We start from the raw sequence: 17,128 nt of genomic DNA, 5'->3' as shown, positions 1-17,128 counted from the left end.
AGCGAGCAAGCCTCTGCACTCATGTTGCTGACATTCTGATGGGAAAGACCCTGGATAAACAAATAAACAGCTGCTTTGCTGTGTGGGTGGAAGCATTTCAGGCAGAGGGTACAGTACCTAAAGAGGCCTGAGGTGGGAGGGTGTATGGAGAGCGGTGTGGTAGGACTCACCAGAGTGCAGGGAGCCTGTGGTCCTCCTGGCTGGTTAGTGGTGCCACCACCCGCAGGGTTCAAAACATCTTCGTGATTCAATTGGTGTCGTGCCCTATTTAAAAGCCTCCACTGCCCTCTGGAGTTCCCTGGTGGCTCAGGGGTGGTGATGCAGGTTGGACCTCTGGGTTGGGAACATCCCCTGGAGGACGGCATGGCAACCCACTCCAATATTCTTGCTAGGAAATTCTTGCTAGGAAGAACCTGGTGGGCTGCAGTCCTTGGGGTCACAAAGAGTCAGACACACTGAAACAACTGAGCACACACAATTATCTCTGTCATCTCTAGGAGAAAACAAAACCCCTTGATAGGATATTCCAGGTCCTTCATGATGCTCCCCGCCCCCCTCATCATTACCTTCACCACACTCTGGCTCAACAACCGCAATAATAATATCACTCATTTATTGAGCACTCTCTGTGGGTCAGGCAATGTGCTGGACACTGGACCTGCATCTCATGGAATCTGCAAGTGGCCCTATGAGGACAGAGAGTGGGGAGCATGAGGAAAGCTCCCTGGCAGGTACACACGAGGGACAGTGCCAGCCTCTGGTCAATGCTGGCCCCCATCTCGCTCAGTGCTGGCTGCAGGGAGGGCTGGTTTCTCCCTCTCAGAGCCTCAGTTTACCCAGGTACACAGCCAGCGTGGAGCAGTCTGAGCTCCTTGACCTTTTTCATATCACAATCCCCCTTTGACAGTTTAATGAAAGATACGTGTGTGCTAAGTCACTTCGGTCATGTCTGACTCTGCGACCCTGTGGGCTGTAGCCTGCCAAGCTGCTCTGCCCATGGGATTCTACAAGCAAGAATACTGGAGTGGGTTGCTGTGCCCTCCTCCAGGGGATCTTCCTGACCCAGGGATTGAACCCTTGTCTCTTACATCTCCTGCATTGGCAGGTGAATTCTTTACCACTAGCGCCACCCAGAAAAAATATAGAGATGAAAAAATTGCATATACTTCTGGTGGGGGTGGGGTGGGGTGGGGGGTTGGTATCACAGACCCCACCAGGAATCTATATAAACTCCAGGTACAGCTGTTGGGAGGCCGTGTGGGACACTGTTTAGGCTCCTGGACTCTGGGGGCAGAGAGTCCCGGATTCAGATACTGGCTCCCCCAGGCACTAACTGGGTGACCTCAGTCTTCTAATGACAAAATCAGTAATTTTACACATCTCACATGCTGTTGAGACATGTGAGCAATTGAGACACTGCAGGAAAGCCAGACCAAGCAAGCATATTGGGGAGTGGTCAGAAGAAGGGGACTCCCAGTATTGAAGGAAATATTTCTCCAAGGGTGGTTCATGGATCACCTGGATCAGAATCCCATGGGGGACTTGTTTAAAATTCACATTCCCTGACTTCTTGCCCAGGAAATCTAATTCTGCAGGTCTAGGTTGGAGGCTGGAAGTGTGCATTTAAACCAGTCTCTGCCTCCCAGTTTTGCCAGGAGTTAGTTTGGTAGGCACTATGCTTTTCCCACCTCTTCTGTCCTGGTCCTGGAAAGAGACTAAGTTTCCCGGAGGCTGTGAAGAAAGGAAAACAGATGCAGGGATGGAGCAAGGGACACCCTAGGTGCCCGCGGCCCTCCCCCCTCCACTGCGTCAGGCTCCAGGGACGGGTAGAACCCGGGGCTACTCCACCCTCTACCCTCCAGTGGGTCTTGGCTTCCCACGGTACTTCAGGCTGCCCGCTGTGTGAGGACTGATGCCCTCCAGGCCAGGCGACACAGGGTGGGGCGAAAGGGCCTCCAGGGAGCAGAAAGGAAAGCGAAACTTCCTACCCAGACTTTCGCTTTCGCCGCCTCCGCGCTGTCCAGGTGGCCCCGGAGCGCGATCCTCTGTCGCCCTGGGGTTCGGTCACCCGCGTGCCCCAGACCTAGTCCCCGGAGCACTGCGTTCCCCTATGGCCGGCGACCCCTGGCGGAGGGACGAAGGGAAGGTCTCCGACAGCAGGCGACCCATGGCGGGGGCCGGGGGTCCCCTGCGCCTCCGAGAATGGCTGGTGGCGCAGATCGAGAGCGGGCGCTATGCGGGGCTGCGCTGGGAGGACGCAGGCAAGACCCTCTTCCGCATCCCCTGGAAGCACGCAGCCAAGCAGGGTTACCAGGTGCGGCAGGACGCTGCGCTCTTCAGGGTAAGGGAGTCGGGGCGGGGGTCCCAGGTTTGGTTCCCGGAGGGCTCTGTATGCACACGGTCCCAGCGCCTGGAGCGACCTGATGCGCTGCCACCTCCGGCCACTCGTTCAGTCCTTAACCTCGGCTGTCTCTAGGTTGATGATAATGTTTTCTACATAAGGGAGACCCTCCCCTGGGTGCCTGCTATGTCGCTTCAGTGTGTCCAGCTCTTCAGTGTGTCACCCCATGGACTGTAGCCCACCAGGCCCCTCTGTCCATGGGATTCTCCAGGCAAGAATACTGGAGTGGGTTGTCATGCCCTCCTCCAGGGGATCTTCCCAGACCCAGGGATCAATGCAGGAGTCTCTTATGTCTCCTGCATTGACAGGAGGGCTCTTTACCACTAGCACCACCTGGGAAGCCCACCCTCTTAAAAGAGCATTAGCCAAGCGCTGCATGACTTGCACCGTCCTCACCCGCTAGGGTACTTCACCCTCTTCCTGGGGAAATTAGATACCACTGCCATGGGTGGAAATTCCCTCCACTTCCCACCCCTAAACTGTTAACCCCAGCAACTTCGGGACATTTTCTGTGCTTCCCAACCCCAGCCCTTCTCAGGGACCTCCTCCAGGAATGCCTTATCTTTGTTCAGTCACCATTAACTTCCTCCAAACTGTCTCTTTCCCATCAAAGTTTTAACTCAAATCTCTTACATGAGCAATAAGCAAACAGCCACATCCCAGACCACTGCCACCATCCCAAACACCACAGCTACCTCCAGCTCCTGCTTCTCTGGTCTCCCCTCTACTTTCACAGGGTATAAAGCATCTAGAAAGGGGCTTCTGACCATCAACGCCCTCACTCATAACCCCTCAGCTCCTCTTCTCCCCACAGTCTGGCTTCTCTTTCTCCTGCTGATGTCTCTGATTGTCTCTAAGAATGCCATTGCTATCATCTTCTTAGACACCCCCTCTGCCGCCTCAGTTGGTCTACATCTAGTGGTCCCCTTCTCCTCCCTGAAACAGTCTCACTTGGTTCCCAGAATCTCTGTGTGCCCACTCCACTCCAACCCTGACCTGTTCTCCTGCCTTCCGGGCCCCTGCTTCTCAGCCTCCATCCCCTCGCCTCCTTTTTCGGTGTTCGCAGCACTCCCTCCTGGGCCTCCCTCCTGGTGTCCCACTCTCCTTACACAGCCTCAGCATGGAGCCCAGTGTTTCCCAGCCTCCCCTCCAAGCCCCAAGCCTGCTAGTCTAGCACTCCCAGATCTCTCAAACTCAGCACCTCCTCGGTACCACACTTGTCAGCTCCCCGCTGCAAAATTGCTTTTCAAAATGGGAGATAGCATCACCCGCCACCCAGACGGCAGAGCCAGGCACCTGAACCCTGGCTGCTCCCCTCTCTTCCAATCTCATTCTAACCCATTACCAAGGTGTTTGGCTCTTCCTCCAGAACCGCTCTTTCAGCCATCTACTTGGATCCATTCCCACCATCTCTCACCAGGACAACTGAGTGCCCTGCTTTCCCGTCCCTTGGCTCTCCCCTCTGTCCTCCAGAGGGATCACTCTAAATGTAAATCTTGCCTCTGCACTCCCCTCCTCAGATTCCTTCCATGGCTCCCTGTTGCTCCTGTAATTAAGTCCCAACTCCTTCCCAGGACCTCAAAGCCCTGCACGAACTGCTCCTTTCTGGCCTCTGTCCATCTCTCCCCACTCCCTCCCCAACTTCAGACCCAGCCAGATAGTTCTTTCACTTTCCAAATGGTTCCTGTGTCTCTCACTGGGAGACCTTTGTACATTCCGTTCCCCCTGCCTGGAACACCCTCTCCACCTTTACCGGCCAACTCCCATCATGCTCAGCATAAACATCCCCTACTGAAGACAAGCCTCCCCTGATGTATTCACTTGTTTAAAGCATTGAGGAAGCTCTCAGTGCTTGTCCAAGTCAGTCCTGATCCCTTCTGCTTCCTCCATTGAACAACTTTCCCTATGAATTACAAGTGCCTTGTATGATTCTGCCTCCTCCAGCTGCCCATGGGTTGTGACCCCGAGCGCAGTGCCCGGCTCACGGAAGGAACTCATTAAGTGTCGAACAGGTGGTTACCTGGCCTGTACCTTAAGGCTGTGTGCTGTTCAGAAGTGAGAGATTCTGTGGACTAGCCCTTCCTGTCCCTCTTTGGGGGTGCTTTGATCTATCCTTCAACCCACTAGTGACACACACATGTGACCCCCTGGCTTCACGCCCTCCCGGTACCTCAAAGCCCACAGGATAATGCTTGGCCTTCAAAATCCAGCTTCAGTCTGTCTTCTTCCTTAATTCCTCTTTCCCTTTCCCCCAACACATGCAGTAGATCCTCATTCTTCACAGATAGCATATTGACAAATTCTCTTACTTGCTGAAATTATGTATAATCCCCTGATTGATATTCAAGGCACTTTTGCAGTCATTCACAGAATGAAAAAACAAAAAACAAAAAACTGGGTCACCAGTATGCACATTTCCAGCGGAAGCTTAACAAGGTGACAGCCGTAGTTTCAGGTCTTCTACTGTCCTTTCACAGGTATCCTTTCCCAGACAATCTTAGTGCCACATTTTTGATACTTTTTGTGCTTTCTGTTGGTGATTTCACTGTCTAAAATGACCCCCAAGCCCACACAGTGCTGAAGCTTTGGTAGGACTCCTGAGCACAGGAAGGCTGTGATATGACTTTCGGAGAAAATACCTGTATAAGGTAAGTTCCTTTCAGATGTGAGTTATAGTGGTGTTGGCCATAAGTTCACTGTTAATGAATCAACAGTTTATATTCAATAAGGTGTCCTTCAACAGAAATACACATAAAGCAAGGTTATGTATTGACTAGTTGATAAACAGGATGTATTGACCAGTTGATGTACCAGAGGCTGACAAGGACTTAGCCTTGTATTTCCTTTAGGAGCGATAGTTCAGTGTTCCCTTACTCAGTGTTTCTGTAAATTTTAGGAAACACAACTACCATGAGTAATGAGAATCAACTGTATACACACCCTCACATACACACATCAGCTCGTCATACCAGGCTGCTCACTGTCCTCTGCGTGCTTCATGCCACGCTTTTGCTCAAGCTGTTACCCTGCCAGGAATATCACTTCACCTGGCAATTTCCTACTCATCCTTTAAGGCCAAATTCAGTCCATCCCACAAATATTTACTGAGCATCTCTTGTGTGCCAAGCGCCACTCTGTGTGCTTGGGGGGGGGGGCACAGCAATGTTCCCAAAGATCCCTCTCTCAGCTTGGTGATAGCTCCCCGAGCCTCCAGCCCAGGTTACCTTTGAGTTAGAGCATCATGAATATAATGAACACGTTCTGCAGTAAACAAGCACGGACTGTGTGCCCGCTGCTGTGCTAAGCGTCGTACCCAGACCACTCAGCTTACACCTGCCACAACCACGTGACGTTAGGTATTATTAGCACAGTTTACAGACCGCAAAATCAAGCCTTAAAGGTCTCACCACTGGCAAGAGACACCAACATGGGAAGTGCGGCTTTTGTCTGGTGTCCCACTAAGCCTGGGATCTCCAAGAGCAATGACTGAGTGTGATTTATCAGTTAAATAACCCCCCACCCCCGTCCACCACTGATTGCTGAATGTGATCAATTCGAGCAAGACATCTCTTGTCTTCCCCTTTGACTTCTCTGCTCCACACTGGCCTTCCTTGAAATCTAGCTCACCCCCATGACCTTTACCCTCGCTGTTCTTTCTACCTAGATCAGCCTTCCCCTAGTTCTTTGTCAGACTCCTTCCTTCTTTTCAATCAGGCTTCAGCCCAAATGCTGCTTCCTCCAAGAGGCCTTTTCTGATAACCCTCTCTAAAGCAGTCCCTCCTATTTTTTATTTATTTAGTCCCTCTACCATAACAGTCGGGCTCCCAAGTGCCAAGTAGGAGACAGGTTCAGTCCCTGAGTCAGGAAGATCCTCTGGAGAAGGAAATGGCAACCCACTCTAGTATTCTTGCCTGGGGAGTCTCATAGACAGAGGAGCCTGGTGGGCTACAGTGCATGGGGTCGCAAGAGTCAGACACGACTGAGCCACTGAACAGCAAACAACAACCATAACAGTCATTCTAATGTGTTTAATGAGTATCTTTGGTTTATATGTGTTCTTGCAAAGTGGGCATTGCTGTTTGGTGTGTGTCCTTACGTACATCATCTTGTGTTGTAGGTCTCATTCTGTATCTTACTTTGATTTCACTCAGGGTCAGCTCTGAAGATCCATTCTTATTCTCTGTCCATCTAATTTGTTTCTAGATGCTGTACAGACTCTACAGTGGGTATCTATTACACACACACACACAAACACACACCCATCTACTTCCCCAGGGATGGACACAAATTTGCTTTCTGGACCACAAATAACTCTGCAGTGAATCTGGTCCCCTCATGAGCTTCTGTGAGAATTCCTTGGGAACTGAAATTTCTGGTCACAGGCTATGCTTATACTTAACTGGACTAGGCATGCCTGAGTACCCTCCAGAAACTCTGCCCCCATTCCACTAACAGTGTCCACATCCCAACCAACTCCTGGCTTAGCCAACTGGCTAAATTTTGTAAGCTTAGAGGTGATATCTCATACTTTTATCTGCACTTCTGTGGCACTAATGAGTCACAACATCTCCTATGCTCATGGGCTACTGGTTTCCTCTTCTGTAAACCACCCATTGGTGTTCTTTGATAAGATTTTTTTTTCTTTCGGGGTTGTTCTCTGTTTCTTCTTGATTTGCAGGAGTTCCCATATGTTCTAGATCTTATCCCCTTGCTGATTCAGACTTTGCAAATTTTTTGCCTTATGGTTCATGCCCTCAAAATTTTGTTTATGAAACATTATCTGCCCCCTAGAAGATTTCTTCCTACATAATCTCCTATTAGGTTTATGGTTTCACCTTACTTTTGTTTTTTTGGTCATCTGGAGTCCACTTTGTATGGTACAGTAGGTGCAGATTTTATTTATGGCTCTCCAGGTAGCAGGTCCAGAGAAGGCAATGGCACCCCACTCCAGTACTCTTGCCTGGAAAATCCCATGGATGGAGGAGCCTGGTGGGCTGCAGTCCATGGGGTCGCTAAGAGTCGGACACGACTGAGCAACTTCACTTTCACTTTTCACTTTCATGCATTGGAAAAGGAAATGGCAACCCACTCCAGTGTTCTTGCCTGGAGAATCCCAGGGACGGGGGAGCCTGGTGGGCTGCCATCTATGGGGTCGCACAGAGTCGGACACGACTGAAGTGACTTAGCAGCAGCAGCAGCAGCTAGCAGATCACTGCCATCATTTTTTGTCCCGTTGTATTATTTATTTTTTATTTCTCACAATCCATAATTTGGAATATAATTATTTCTTTTCAGCTGTTTGCAGCTGCCTTCTCCCATTAGACTTGCATTCCTTGAGAACAGGGATGTCTGTCTTGCTTCCCCCTTCAGTCTATAATTTGAGCTTGCTCAAGGAGCAGGAGCTCAAGAAATAAGTGTTGGATGGAGGGAGGGAGGAACAGAGGAGCCTAGGGGCAGAGAAAGAGAGAGAAGGGTGGAGCCAAGGCAGTCCTCATCCCTTTGCATGGCACCAGCCCTGTCTCCCAGGTCATTCCTCTCCTATTCCCCTGCTTATCCTCAGGCCTGGGCCATATACAAGGGCAAGCACCTAGAGGGCATTGACAAGGAGGATCCCTCTACCTGGAAGACACGGCTCCGCTGTGCCCTCAACAAGAGTGCTGACTTCTGTGAAGTACCTGAACGCAGCCAGCTGGACATCTCCAACCCCTACAAGGTCTACCGGCTCCTGTCTGATGGTGCCCACGACCCAGGTACCATACTGCCCCCTGGAGGTAGAAGCTTAGAATGGCTCTCTAGGCAATAAGGACTCCACCTTGCCCATCTGGAAAATGGGAAAGAGTGAACTTACTGAGCTTAAAATCATGGGCTGGTAAACACAGAAGGATGCTTACAGTTTACCTCCCCATTCCAAAAGGAGGAAACTGAGGCCCAGAGAGAGGCGGGCCTTGCCTGAGATCATGCAGTGAGCTGGGATCATCTCAGACAAGGTCGAAGGGATTCACCTTGGGGCCCAGGAAACCACAGACTATTTCTTGTGCCATCCAGTTACCAGGGCTTGTGCTCCCGGTAAAGAGGAGGGCATTCTTCAGAGCCAGCAGAAGCCCCCTGGAGGAGTGGCAGAGCCAGCCTGCAGGAACGAAGAGCAGGTCAATGTCCTTGTAGCCCCTGCAGCCTTGCCAACACAGTCACCTCGTGCCCGTGCCACCCCTGCTACAATCTCCAGTGCATCACCTCATCCTCTCCATCAGGTCTTGGCCATCGTTGTCCCCATCCCTCGATCAGCTCTGCTTCCTGCCTCTACTCCATCTCTGCTGTCACTTTCAGTTCCTTCATTCTATTCTCCTTAACTCCACCGTCTCTGTCCCATTGTCTCCATCACCTTTACCTCCATCCCTCATGTGCATCAATCCTATTTTCTCCCATTTCACCCCCTCTCCCCTGTTATCACTGGGTCTATCAGTATGTCCCCACTCATGCCACCAAATCTAGTTCCATCATTGTATTCCCTTCACCTTCATCACTTCTAGCTCTCTATCATCTCCCATCATCTCTGTCTCCATCATTGTCTGCATCACTCTTACTCCACCCCGACACATCTCCTCCTTCATCTATGGTCCATTGCTCCATCCCCATCACCCTATTAGCCTGGTTCATTCCACTGTCCCCAGTGCCCCATTCCATCCATCGCTCTGTCCCCCCCATCTCTGTCAATCCATCTCCTAATTCACTCCTAGCACTTCTCTCCCTACCACAATGAATTTCATCTCTGACCCCATTATCTCTAAAAACCCCATCAACTCTCTTTACCTCTGTGGGGAAAGAGTCTTCAGCTCTGAAACCTCAAAGTCCCTATTAACCCCAGCTGCCCTCCATTCTGCCCAGACCTCCATCTGCCCCAGTGCAGACTGTCTGGGAACTCCTGTGGCCCACAGGTCTCATCTCCTACCCTTACCACCCTTCCTCCCAATGCTCAGGATGTATCCGGATTAGTCACAGAGGATAAAGACAAGGAGCAGCCCTCCAGGCTAGCCCAGCAGGACTTCCTGCTCCCAAGCCCTTTGGCTGACCACAGTAAGGACTGGGTCTCCTCACCCAACCCTGCCCCCTCCCTGGCCTCTTCTGTGACCTTGATGTAGGGGTAAAGGCACCCAGGGTGAGACAATGCCTTATTGCTTCCTCTCCTTCCCCAGGCTACCAGGCACAGAATCCCGTCCACCCCTGGAGCCCTTTGCCCTCTGAGGATTTCAGCAACCCTGGTAAGGAACTGGAAGGCCCTCTCCTCTGACCACTGTGCAGAACTGAGGAGGGCCCAAGATTGAAGCCAAATAGCCTCTGTCTCCCACCCAAAGCACCCATGCAGACTCCAGATAACAAGAGCGAACATTTGTTGAGGGCTTAGCTTATGCCAGGCATCCTTCTAAGTCTCCCCACAGCTCTGTGAGATAGATACTGCCATTCCTGGCATTTTACAGATGCAGAAGCCAGACACAGAGATTAAGAACCCTGCCCAAGGCCACACAGTAAACTTGGGAAAGTTACTAAGAGGCCACAGTTCCCAAGTGGCAGTGAGAGATTAGAATCCAAGGGCCTGGCTACAGAGCCCACAGCCCTAACCACTGAGCATACTGCTAACTGGAGGCTGCTGTTTTGTTGTGGTTGCTATTATTATTATGTCTTCCAGCACTAAAATCCTTGCTGGGAAAAAGCTCCTAGAATTCCAAAAACTGGGGCTTGGAGGGCAGCAGTATCACGCCCCCATTGTACTGATGGCCCCAAACTCGGATTTTGAAGCTCAGCTACCAGTTCCATCCTGGTAGTTCGAAGTATGTATCCGTTGTTATACTGGAAGCTGCAGTTATATACTACCACCACTACTACTGCTAGAATTATTATCACTTAACGGGAGAGAGTGTCAAAAATTCCTGAGGTGGGGGCCGGGAGGACCGCTGGGTCCCCTGCCCGGTTGTGTGGATGGAGGGGGAGCCAGCGCCGCCAACGCCGGGCGCGCCCGCTCCCTTTCCCGCAGATTGCTGGCTGCATGTGCGCCTTTTCTACCGCGCGGAGCTGGTGCGCGAAGCCACAGCGCCGGCGGCCGAGGGCTGCAGCCTGAGCCCGCGCGCGGCCACCGCGGCCGCCGAACGACTGCTGGGGCCGCCGCCGAGGGTCGCGCAGGTTCGCTTCCCGGAGCCGCCGGCCAGCGCCCACGTGCTGCGGCGCCTGCTGCCCCACCTGGAGCGCGGCGTGCTGCTGTGGGTGGCGCCCGAGGGCGTCTTCGCCAAGCGCCTCTGCCAGGGCCGCGTGTACTGGCGCGGCCCGCTTGCCCCGCACCGCGCTCAGCCCAACAAACTGGAGCGCGAGCGCACCTGCCAGCTGCTCGACACGCGCCGCTTCCTCGCGGGTAAGAGCGCGACAGCCGGGCCACGGGTTTGAGAATTCTGGGCCTGGGATGGGCCTGGAAACAAAGGACATGACACAGAAACACCGGGAGTGGAAACGAATAGGGACATGAGCCTGTAGGAGGTGGAGGTGTAGGCTTCTGGCGGGCTTGGGACGCTGGGTGTGGGACAGAAGCCTAGGACTTGGGCACGTGTTGTCTTAGGGCATTAAGCATAAGGTGGGCATTGGGGCACTGGGCACAAGATAGGCATAGGTGAGTGGCAGTGGGCATGATAGTGAGCCTAGGGCACAAGGCACAGAGCCTGAGAATTAGAAGTGAGACATGAGACAGGCATAGGGATGTGGAAGTGGGCCTGGGCACGTGGGGGATGTGGATTTACAGGACATGGTCAGGGGATATGAGCACAAGGTGGGCATCAGATGGGATCCCCCCACCCCAGACCCCACCATCTTGGTGCCCATAGAACTGCGAGCACACCTACAGGATGGTCGCCCGGAGCCTGAATACCAGATCCGGCTGTGCTTTGGCGAGGAGTACCCGGGGCCCCCGGACCAGCCCGAGGAGCGGCTCATTATGGCCCATGTGAGTCACTTTCCACTCCAGCGGAGAACGAGCCCCCACCCAGGCCCTCTAAATAGCCTCTCACTGCTCCCTCCAGTCCCAGCTCTGCCCCTGACCTGCCATATGACCTCTGATCTGGAAGACCTCCTGTGTGAAAATGCATGTGGAAATGGGTTGTCACTCCCCGCCCCCCAACAAAGTGGGTGGGTAAGGAGAAGGTTGGCTCATTCCTCCACCTCACTCCCACCCCGCAGGTGGAGCCAGTCTTCGCCAGGGAGCTCCTCCTGCACTCGAAGATCCACGGCCAGGTGCCAGGGTGGCAGGTTCCCAGCCTAGCATCCCCGACAGCATCAATCACCTGCTGACACAGCTGAGTCAGCCCTAAGCGGCTTCTTCCTCCTACCATACCCACTAAAGCAACTCCCCACAGGGTATAGATCCCACCCTAGTCCTGCACCAACTGAGCCAGGGGATTTAAGATAGGTTGGGACAGTGGAAGCCAGTCATGGCCTTCAACCACTCAGCCACCAAGCTGGAGCCTGGGAACCAGGCGCAGAGATAGACAGCTGGACCTGAGGCATCAGGCTTGGAAATCAAACTCAATCTTGAGGCTCCAGAAATAACAATTAGGACAGAAACAAGGCTTGATCTTTTTGTTAAGAGTCAAACATGCCTACACTGGTTTACCTAAAAGTGAAAAGTGAAAGTGAAGTCGCTCAGTCGTGTCCGACTCTTTGCGACCCCATGGACTGTTGCCTACCAGGCTCCTCTGTCCACGGGATTTTCCAGGCAAGAATACTAGAGTGGGTTGCCATTTCCTTCTCCAGGAGATCTTCCCAACCCAGGGATTGAACCCGGGTCTCCTGCATTGTAGGCAGACGCTTTACCATCTGAGCCACCAGGGAAGTACCTAAAGTGGACTCTAACTGCACTTGATCCATTATAAAGTTTGCTTAAAGCTGAGTTTACTGGGAGTTCCCTGGTGCTCCAGTGGTTAGGACTCTGCACTTCCACTGCTGGGGGCCCAGGTTGGAGGGATCCCTTGTCGGGGAACGAAGATCTTGCAAGCCCCACAGCCTGGCCAAAAAAAGGAGCAGGGGCTGAGTTTACTAATAATTAGACCCTCGGTATGGTTTAGACTGAAGCCCAACCAGTAACAGAACTGTCCCACTTCTGAGGGGTTCTGAGTTTCCAGACCCTCCTTCCACCTGTCACAAGTCTCTTTTCTTTGGAGGGGGTAAGAAGTAGTGGGGGTCGGGGCTCCCAAAACAGAGGACTTGACCTGAACCTGGGGCTTTGAATGCTAACCACTAGACCGCCACCTGTAGATACTGACTTTGGAGAAACCGAGGCAGGCCTAGGATAGGAACCTAAGTGGGAGCCAGGAGTCCATCCCATCCCCAAGCCCCACCAATTTTTGCAAAATGTGAGTTGTAGGGAGTCTGTGAGAATGGTGGAGGGAGGGAACCCCCTCCACCATGAAGGCAGTGACCCTGCCTTGTCAGTAAAGTCACTGTTTTCTACCCCAGATATCAGACCTTTTACCTTTTCTGATTTCTGACTTTATTTATAGGAGTTCTCTTACAGATGGCAATGTAATAAATTTTTCAGTGATATATAAATAAGCCACTTTTACAGAGGAGAAACTGTGTGACTCCGCAAAGGACAGAAGTCAGTCAAATCACTGTTTTTAAAATTCATTCAACAAATGTTTATTGAGCACCTACTCTGTTTCAGGTAAATGCTGCACACTGGGGATAGAGCAAACCATGGTCCCTATTCCCTTGGGGGTCACAAACCTGTTTTCCAGTGGTGGCCTGGTAACTGTCCTCTACCCCTGCCCCTCACAGGAGTAGTATATTAAGGAGTTCCAGACTTCTGAGTTGAAATCACAGCTTTGGTCTCTCACTAGCTGTGCCACCTCAGGCAAGTGACTTAACTTCTCTGAGCCTCAGATTCCTCATCTACTCAAAAGAACCTCTGAGGGCCTCTGGAGCAGAGTTGGTCTGAGAAGTAACTGTCGAGAGGGGAGGGGAGCTGGCCTGGCATGTCAGTGGCGCACAGGAGGTGCTGGCTGACTTGGTTGCTTGGGGCTGGGAGAGCACAGTGGAGGTTGCTTCATCCTTCACAAGCCTTGACTGTCCTGGGCTTCACTGTACCCCCAGCCTAAGGCTGCAGCTATCGGAGAAACTCAGCTCAAGGTGACAGTCCTTGTCATGCCCAAACCCTTACTCGGTGCCAGGCTCTAAAAGGGCACTGGATTCCGTGTAAGCTTTGCCACTGCCTGGACAACTGCAGAGTCATCAGCTCCATTTTAGAGATGGAAAACTGAGGCTCTGCCAGAGAATTGGTTGAGCGCCTCCTGGAAGGGGGATGTCTCTGGCCTGAGGTCTGTCCTCCCCATGCTAGTCACTAGAGGGCGCCAGCGCCCAGCAGGCCGGGTTTGGGCTGGCTCTCATGACCACCCCAGGTGCCCACCTCTTGCAGACCCCAGTGCTAGAAGGGCAGGGAACAGTGTGACCCCGAGTGCTCTGCACTGCGGGGAGGAGAAAGAGAATCACGGGCCTGGGAGGAGGAGGAAAGGAGAAAGAGGAAACCAGAGGTGGGGATTCAAGAGGCCCTGAGGCTCTTCTCACAAAGCTCCCTGTGCTTGAGCTCACAGATCCTACCTCTCCTCTCTCCTGAGAGAGTGTGTGTGTGTGTGTCTCCCTCGTCCTATCTTTGTGGGTTTCTTTCTTTCTCTTGTTCAGTGATTCTTTTTCTGTGCTCTGTGCACGTGCGCACGTGTATGGGGCTGGCTCTCAGTGTCTCCCTTTTTGCTGTCTATTTGCTGTCTCTTGCCTCTGCCTCTGTCTCCTGTGTGTTCCTGTCTCCCTATTATGTCCCCACCTCTCTTCGTCTCTGTCCTGCCTTTCTTCATTCTCTCTCTCTCTATCTCTGCCTTGATCTCTTTTTGTTTCTGTCTCTGTCTCACCCAGTTGCACATCCCGTCCGTCCTCAACCACCACCACCAGGCAGCACATGTGGGCTGAGGGTCTCAGTCCCTTCCCTCCCATGTCTCCTCACCCTGGGCAGCTGCTCACAGCTTCCCAATCCTGGCCCCTCCTGCCCGCCCCTCTTGGGCCTGGGGGGAGGGGAGCGCGGGAGGAAGGGAGGGCAGCCTGGCGGGCCCACCCCTTTTTGCCTTTCCAGGCTGGGAGGCTGGGCCAGTGGGCCTTTTAACCAGCCTGGGCAGGCTGTGCCGGACACCAGCCCTGGACACCGTGCCTGGCCTCTGCGGTTCCGGCAGCCCGGCCAGCCCGGCCAGCATGCAACAGCCGCCCCCGCCCGGGCCCCTGGCCCCTGCGGCCGAGCCAACCAAGCCTCCTTACAGCTACATCGCCCTGATCGCCATGGCCATCCAGAACTCTCCAGGGCAGCGGGCCACACTCAGCGGCATCTACCGCTACATCATGGGCCGCTTCGCCTTCTACCGCCACAACCGGCCGGGATGGCAGAACAGTATCCGCCACAACCTGTCACTCAACGAATGCTTTGTCAAGGTGCCCCGCGATGACCGCAAGCCGGGCAAGGGCAGCTACTGGACGCTGGACCCCGACTGCCATGACATGTTTGAGCATGGCAGCTTTCTGCGCCGCCGGCGGCGCTTCACCCGACGGGCAGGTGCTGAGGGCGCCAAGGGCCCCACCAAAGCGCGCCGTGGACCCCTCCGAGCCACCAGCCAGGACCCAGGAGCCCCCAACGTCACCGCTAGCAGACAGTGCCCGTTCCCGCCGGAGCCACTGGAACCCAAGGGCCTAAGCTATGGGGGTCTGGTGGGGGCCTTGCCAGCCAGCATGTGCCCGGCCACCACCGATGCCAGGCCTCAGACACCCTCAGAGGCCAAGGAGATGCCCACGCCCAAGGCTGCAGGCCCAGGGGAGCTCCCTGTGGCCACCTCGTCTTCCTCGTGCCCTGCTTTTGGCTTTCCCACCAGCTTCTCTGAGGCTGAGGGGTTTAGCAAGGCTCCTGCACCCATCTTGACCCCCGAGGCCACCATCGGGAGCAGCTACCAGTGCCGGCTGCAGGCGCTGAATTTCTGCATGGGGACTGACCCAGGACTGGAGCACCTCTTGGCCTCAGCAGCCCCCTCCCCTGCACCATCCACCCCTCCAGCCTCCCTCCGGGCCCCGCTGCCCCTGCCAGCTGACCCCAAGGAAACCTGGGTTGCAGGCAGCTTCCCTGTCCAGGGAAGCTCCAGCTACCCACTGGGGCTGACCCCCTGCCTGTACCGGACGCCAGGAATGTTCTTCTTTGAGTGAAGGCCAGCCAGCCTCAGGCCGTCCCTGCATAGCCCCTGCCAACTACGCCCTCCAGGTTGAGGCTGACTCTGAGATCTGGGGAGCTCTCAAAGGATGCGGGCCTGGCAAGCCCACGACAGCTGGGACAGGAAGCCAAGATTGCAGCGGTGAACACTCAGCCAGCCCTAGGGCCTCTGGACAGACTTGGGGGTGAGGGGAAGCAGGGCCCCCTGGGGATTTACTCTGTGGCTCTCAGGGCCAATAAAGCCAGTGTGATGATGAGGGTCAGTCTGCTGGATGGTTGGCAGCTGAATACCAGGACGCCTGGTTCCATGTGGAGTGGGTGTGGTTGTGGGGTTGAATGGCAGGGGCAGGGGACCCCGGATAGAAATGTCCCACATGAGGCTCTCTACTGCTGGGGACTTTCTCAGGGGGTTTCCCAGGAAGGCAGAGGAAAGGGGAGCAGGGAGTGGGAGAGAGAGAGAGGAGGGATGTAATCAGGAGAGATGCCCAGCAGGGTTGGGGCTGGGCGGCACTGAGTGGCTGACCCTCCAGCCCCAAAGTCTGTAACTTGGCTCCCTCATGATGAGCAGCCACAATACCTGTGACCATTTGTGGTCTTTATACTGTCCTGGGCTCATATATATCTTCTCATATATATCTATCTATCTGTGTGGTACAGAATGTTATCCCCATTTTACAGTGGTGGAAACTTGAGGCCTAAAGAATTCGGGGCTCACTAGCTCTGGCTCCAAATGGAAAATGAGTGGCAGAGAAGAAATCCAAACCAGGTCTGTGTGGTTCTACCTGCCCCTCCCCCCCCACCCCACAACCAATCCTAACTTGCAGTTTGAGTGAGGCTGCAGGGTGGCACATAGAGTGACCCCCTCAGAGGGAGGGGGGCATTTTATGAAGCCTGGCGTGCCAGGTCTAAAAAGCCACCCCTCACCCCTAACACAGGCAGGGAGCCCAAGGCTCAAAAGGCAGGCACACTTCCCTTGTCTGGATTTCCCACGTGACTGGGAGACCTCCCTGAGCCAACAGCTCTCTGAAGTCTCCTGGTGTCTCTTTAAGAAAACATTTCCCTCTTGGTGGGAGGGGGTGGCTATCCAGGGTACAGCTCAGAAGAGACTGAGCCCTGACCTTTGACCTTCTTCAGCTGCCCCCTTGGGTGGAAGCAGGAGAAGTGGGTATATTCATGTCCCCCATCAGAGGAACAGACTTAGGGACCTGAAACCTCACTGTTCCCACACCCTCCAACACCAGGCTTGCTGAAGCAGATGCCTTTCTTCTGGGACCTCAGTCCCCTGTCTGGATCATGGGTGTAGGGAGAGAAGACAGGAGCCAAGGATTCTTTGCTGGAGGCTCTTGGGTCCCACAAAATGATACCCAGGAGGCTAGAGACCCCTTCATCAGGCAGGCAGCCCAGTTCCCTCCAGAAACCCCCCTCTTGGGCAGGCGGCCACGCTGGCTTCAGTCTCTGCGGCT

General features: G+C 53.9%; 2 protein-coding genes and 1 non-coding gene across 5 annotated transcripts; 2 read left to right on the top strand and 1 right to left on the bottom strand.

The window, feature by feature from the left end:
* Window positions 1-1,876: 1,876 nt before the first annotated feature.
* LOC129625827 (interferon regulatory factor 4-like) lies at window positions 1,877-13,045 on the top strand. Of its 3 annotated transcripts, XM_055544713.1 has the most exons (9): window positions 1,878-2,341; window positions 7,962-8,151; window positions 8,447-8,547; window positions 9,376-9,472; window positions 9,592-9,657; window positions 10,428-10,799; window positions 11,263-11,381; window positions 11,615-11,791; window positions 12,934-13,045. In XM_055544713.1, the coding sequence occupies exons 1-8, from the start codon at window positions 1,913-1,915 to the stop codon at window positions 11,723-11,725; spliced, it is 1,485 nt and encodes a 494-aa protein (XP_055400688.1). In that variant the 5' UTR covers window positions 1,878-1,912; the 3' UTR covers window positions 11,726-11,791; window positions 12,934-13,045. The 3 variants fall into 3 exon arrangements, with proteins under 3 accessions (XP_055400689.1, XP_055400688.1, XP_055400690.1); XM_055544714.1 differs by lacking the exon at window positions 12,934-13,045 and having other exon boundaries at window positions 1,877-2,314; window positions 11,615-11,750; XM_055544715.1 differs by lacking the exons at window positions 8,447-8,547; window positions 9,376-9,472; window positions 12,934-13,045 and having other exon boundaries at window positions 11,615-11,750.
* On the bottom strand, window positions 12,194-12,265 carry TRNAC-ACA (transfer RNA cysteine (anticodon ACA)). Its single transcript has one exon. It is a non-coding gene; the product is annotated as a tRNA-Cys (tRNA).
* A 1,609-nt stretch (window positions 13,046-14,654) lies between the features above and the next one.
* On the top strand, window positions 14,655-16,239 carry FOXS1 (forkhead box S1). Its single transcript, XM_055544716.1, has one exon. It carries the CDS (start codon window positions 14,669-14,671, stop codon window positions 15,659-15,661), a length of 993 nt encoding a protein of 330 aa, XP_055400691.1. The 5' UTR covers window positions 14,655-14,668; the 3' UTR covers window positions 15,662-16,239.
* Window positions 16,240-17,128: the final 889 nt, after the last annotated feature.

This window comes from Bubalus kerabau, chromosome 13, assembly GCF_029407905.1.
Source record: "Bubalus kerabau isolate K-KA32 ecotype Philippines breed swamp buffalo chromosome 13, PCC_UOA_SB_1v2, whole genome shotgun sequence".
In the NCBI taxonomy this organism is placed as follows: domain Eukaryota; kingdom Metazoa; phylum Chordata; class Mammalia; order Artiodactyla; family Bovidae; genus Bubalus; species Bubalus kerabau.
The sequence above is the reverse complement of the archived record's forward strand: the minus strand, read 5'-3'. Positions and strand labels throughout refer to the sequence as shown.

Excerpts from the sequence above, each read along its gene's own strand:
- LOC129625827 (XM_055544713.1), top strand. The coding sequence starts at position 1,913 with ATGCCCTCCAGGCCAGGCGACACAGGGTGGGGCGAAAGGGCCTCCAGG. Across the intron at positions 9,473-9,591 it reads AAGCCCTTTGGCTGACCACA|GCTACCAGGCACAGAATCCC; the intron begins GTAAGGACTGGG and ends CTCCTTCCCCAG. Across the intron at positions 11,382-11,614 it reads AGCGGCTCATTATGGCCCAT|GTGGAGCCAGTCTTCGCCAG; the intron begins GTGAGTCACTTT and ends CCCACCCCGCAG.
- FOXS1 (XM_055544716.1), top strand. The coding sequence starts at position 14,669 with ATGCAACAGCCGCCCCCGCCCGGGCCCCTGGCCCCTGCGGCCGAGCCA.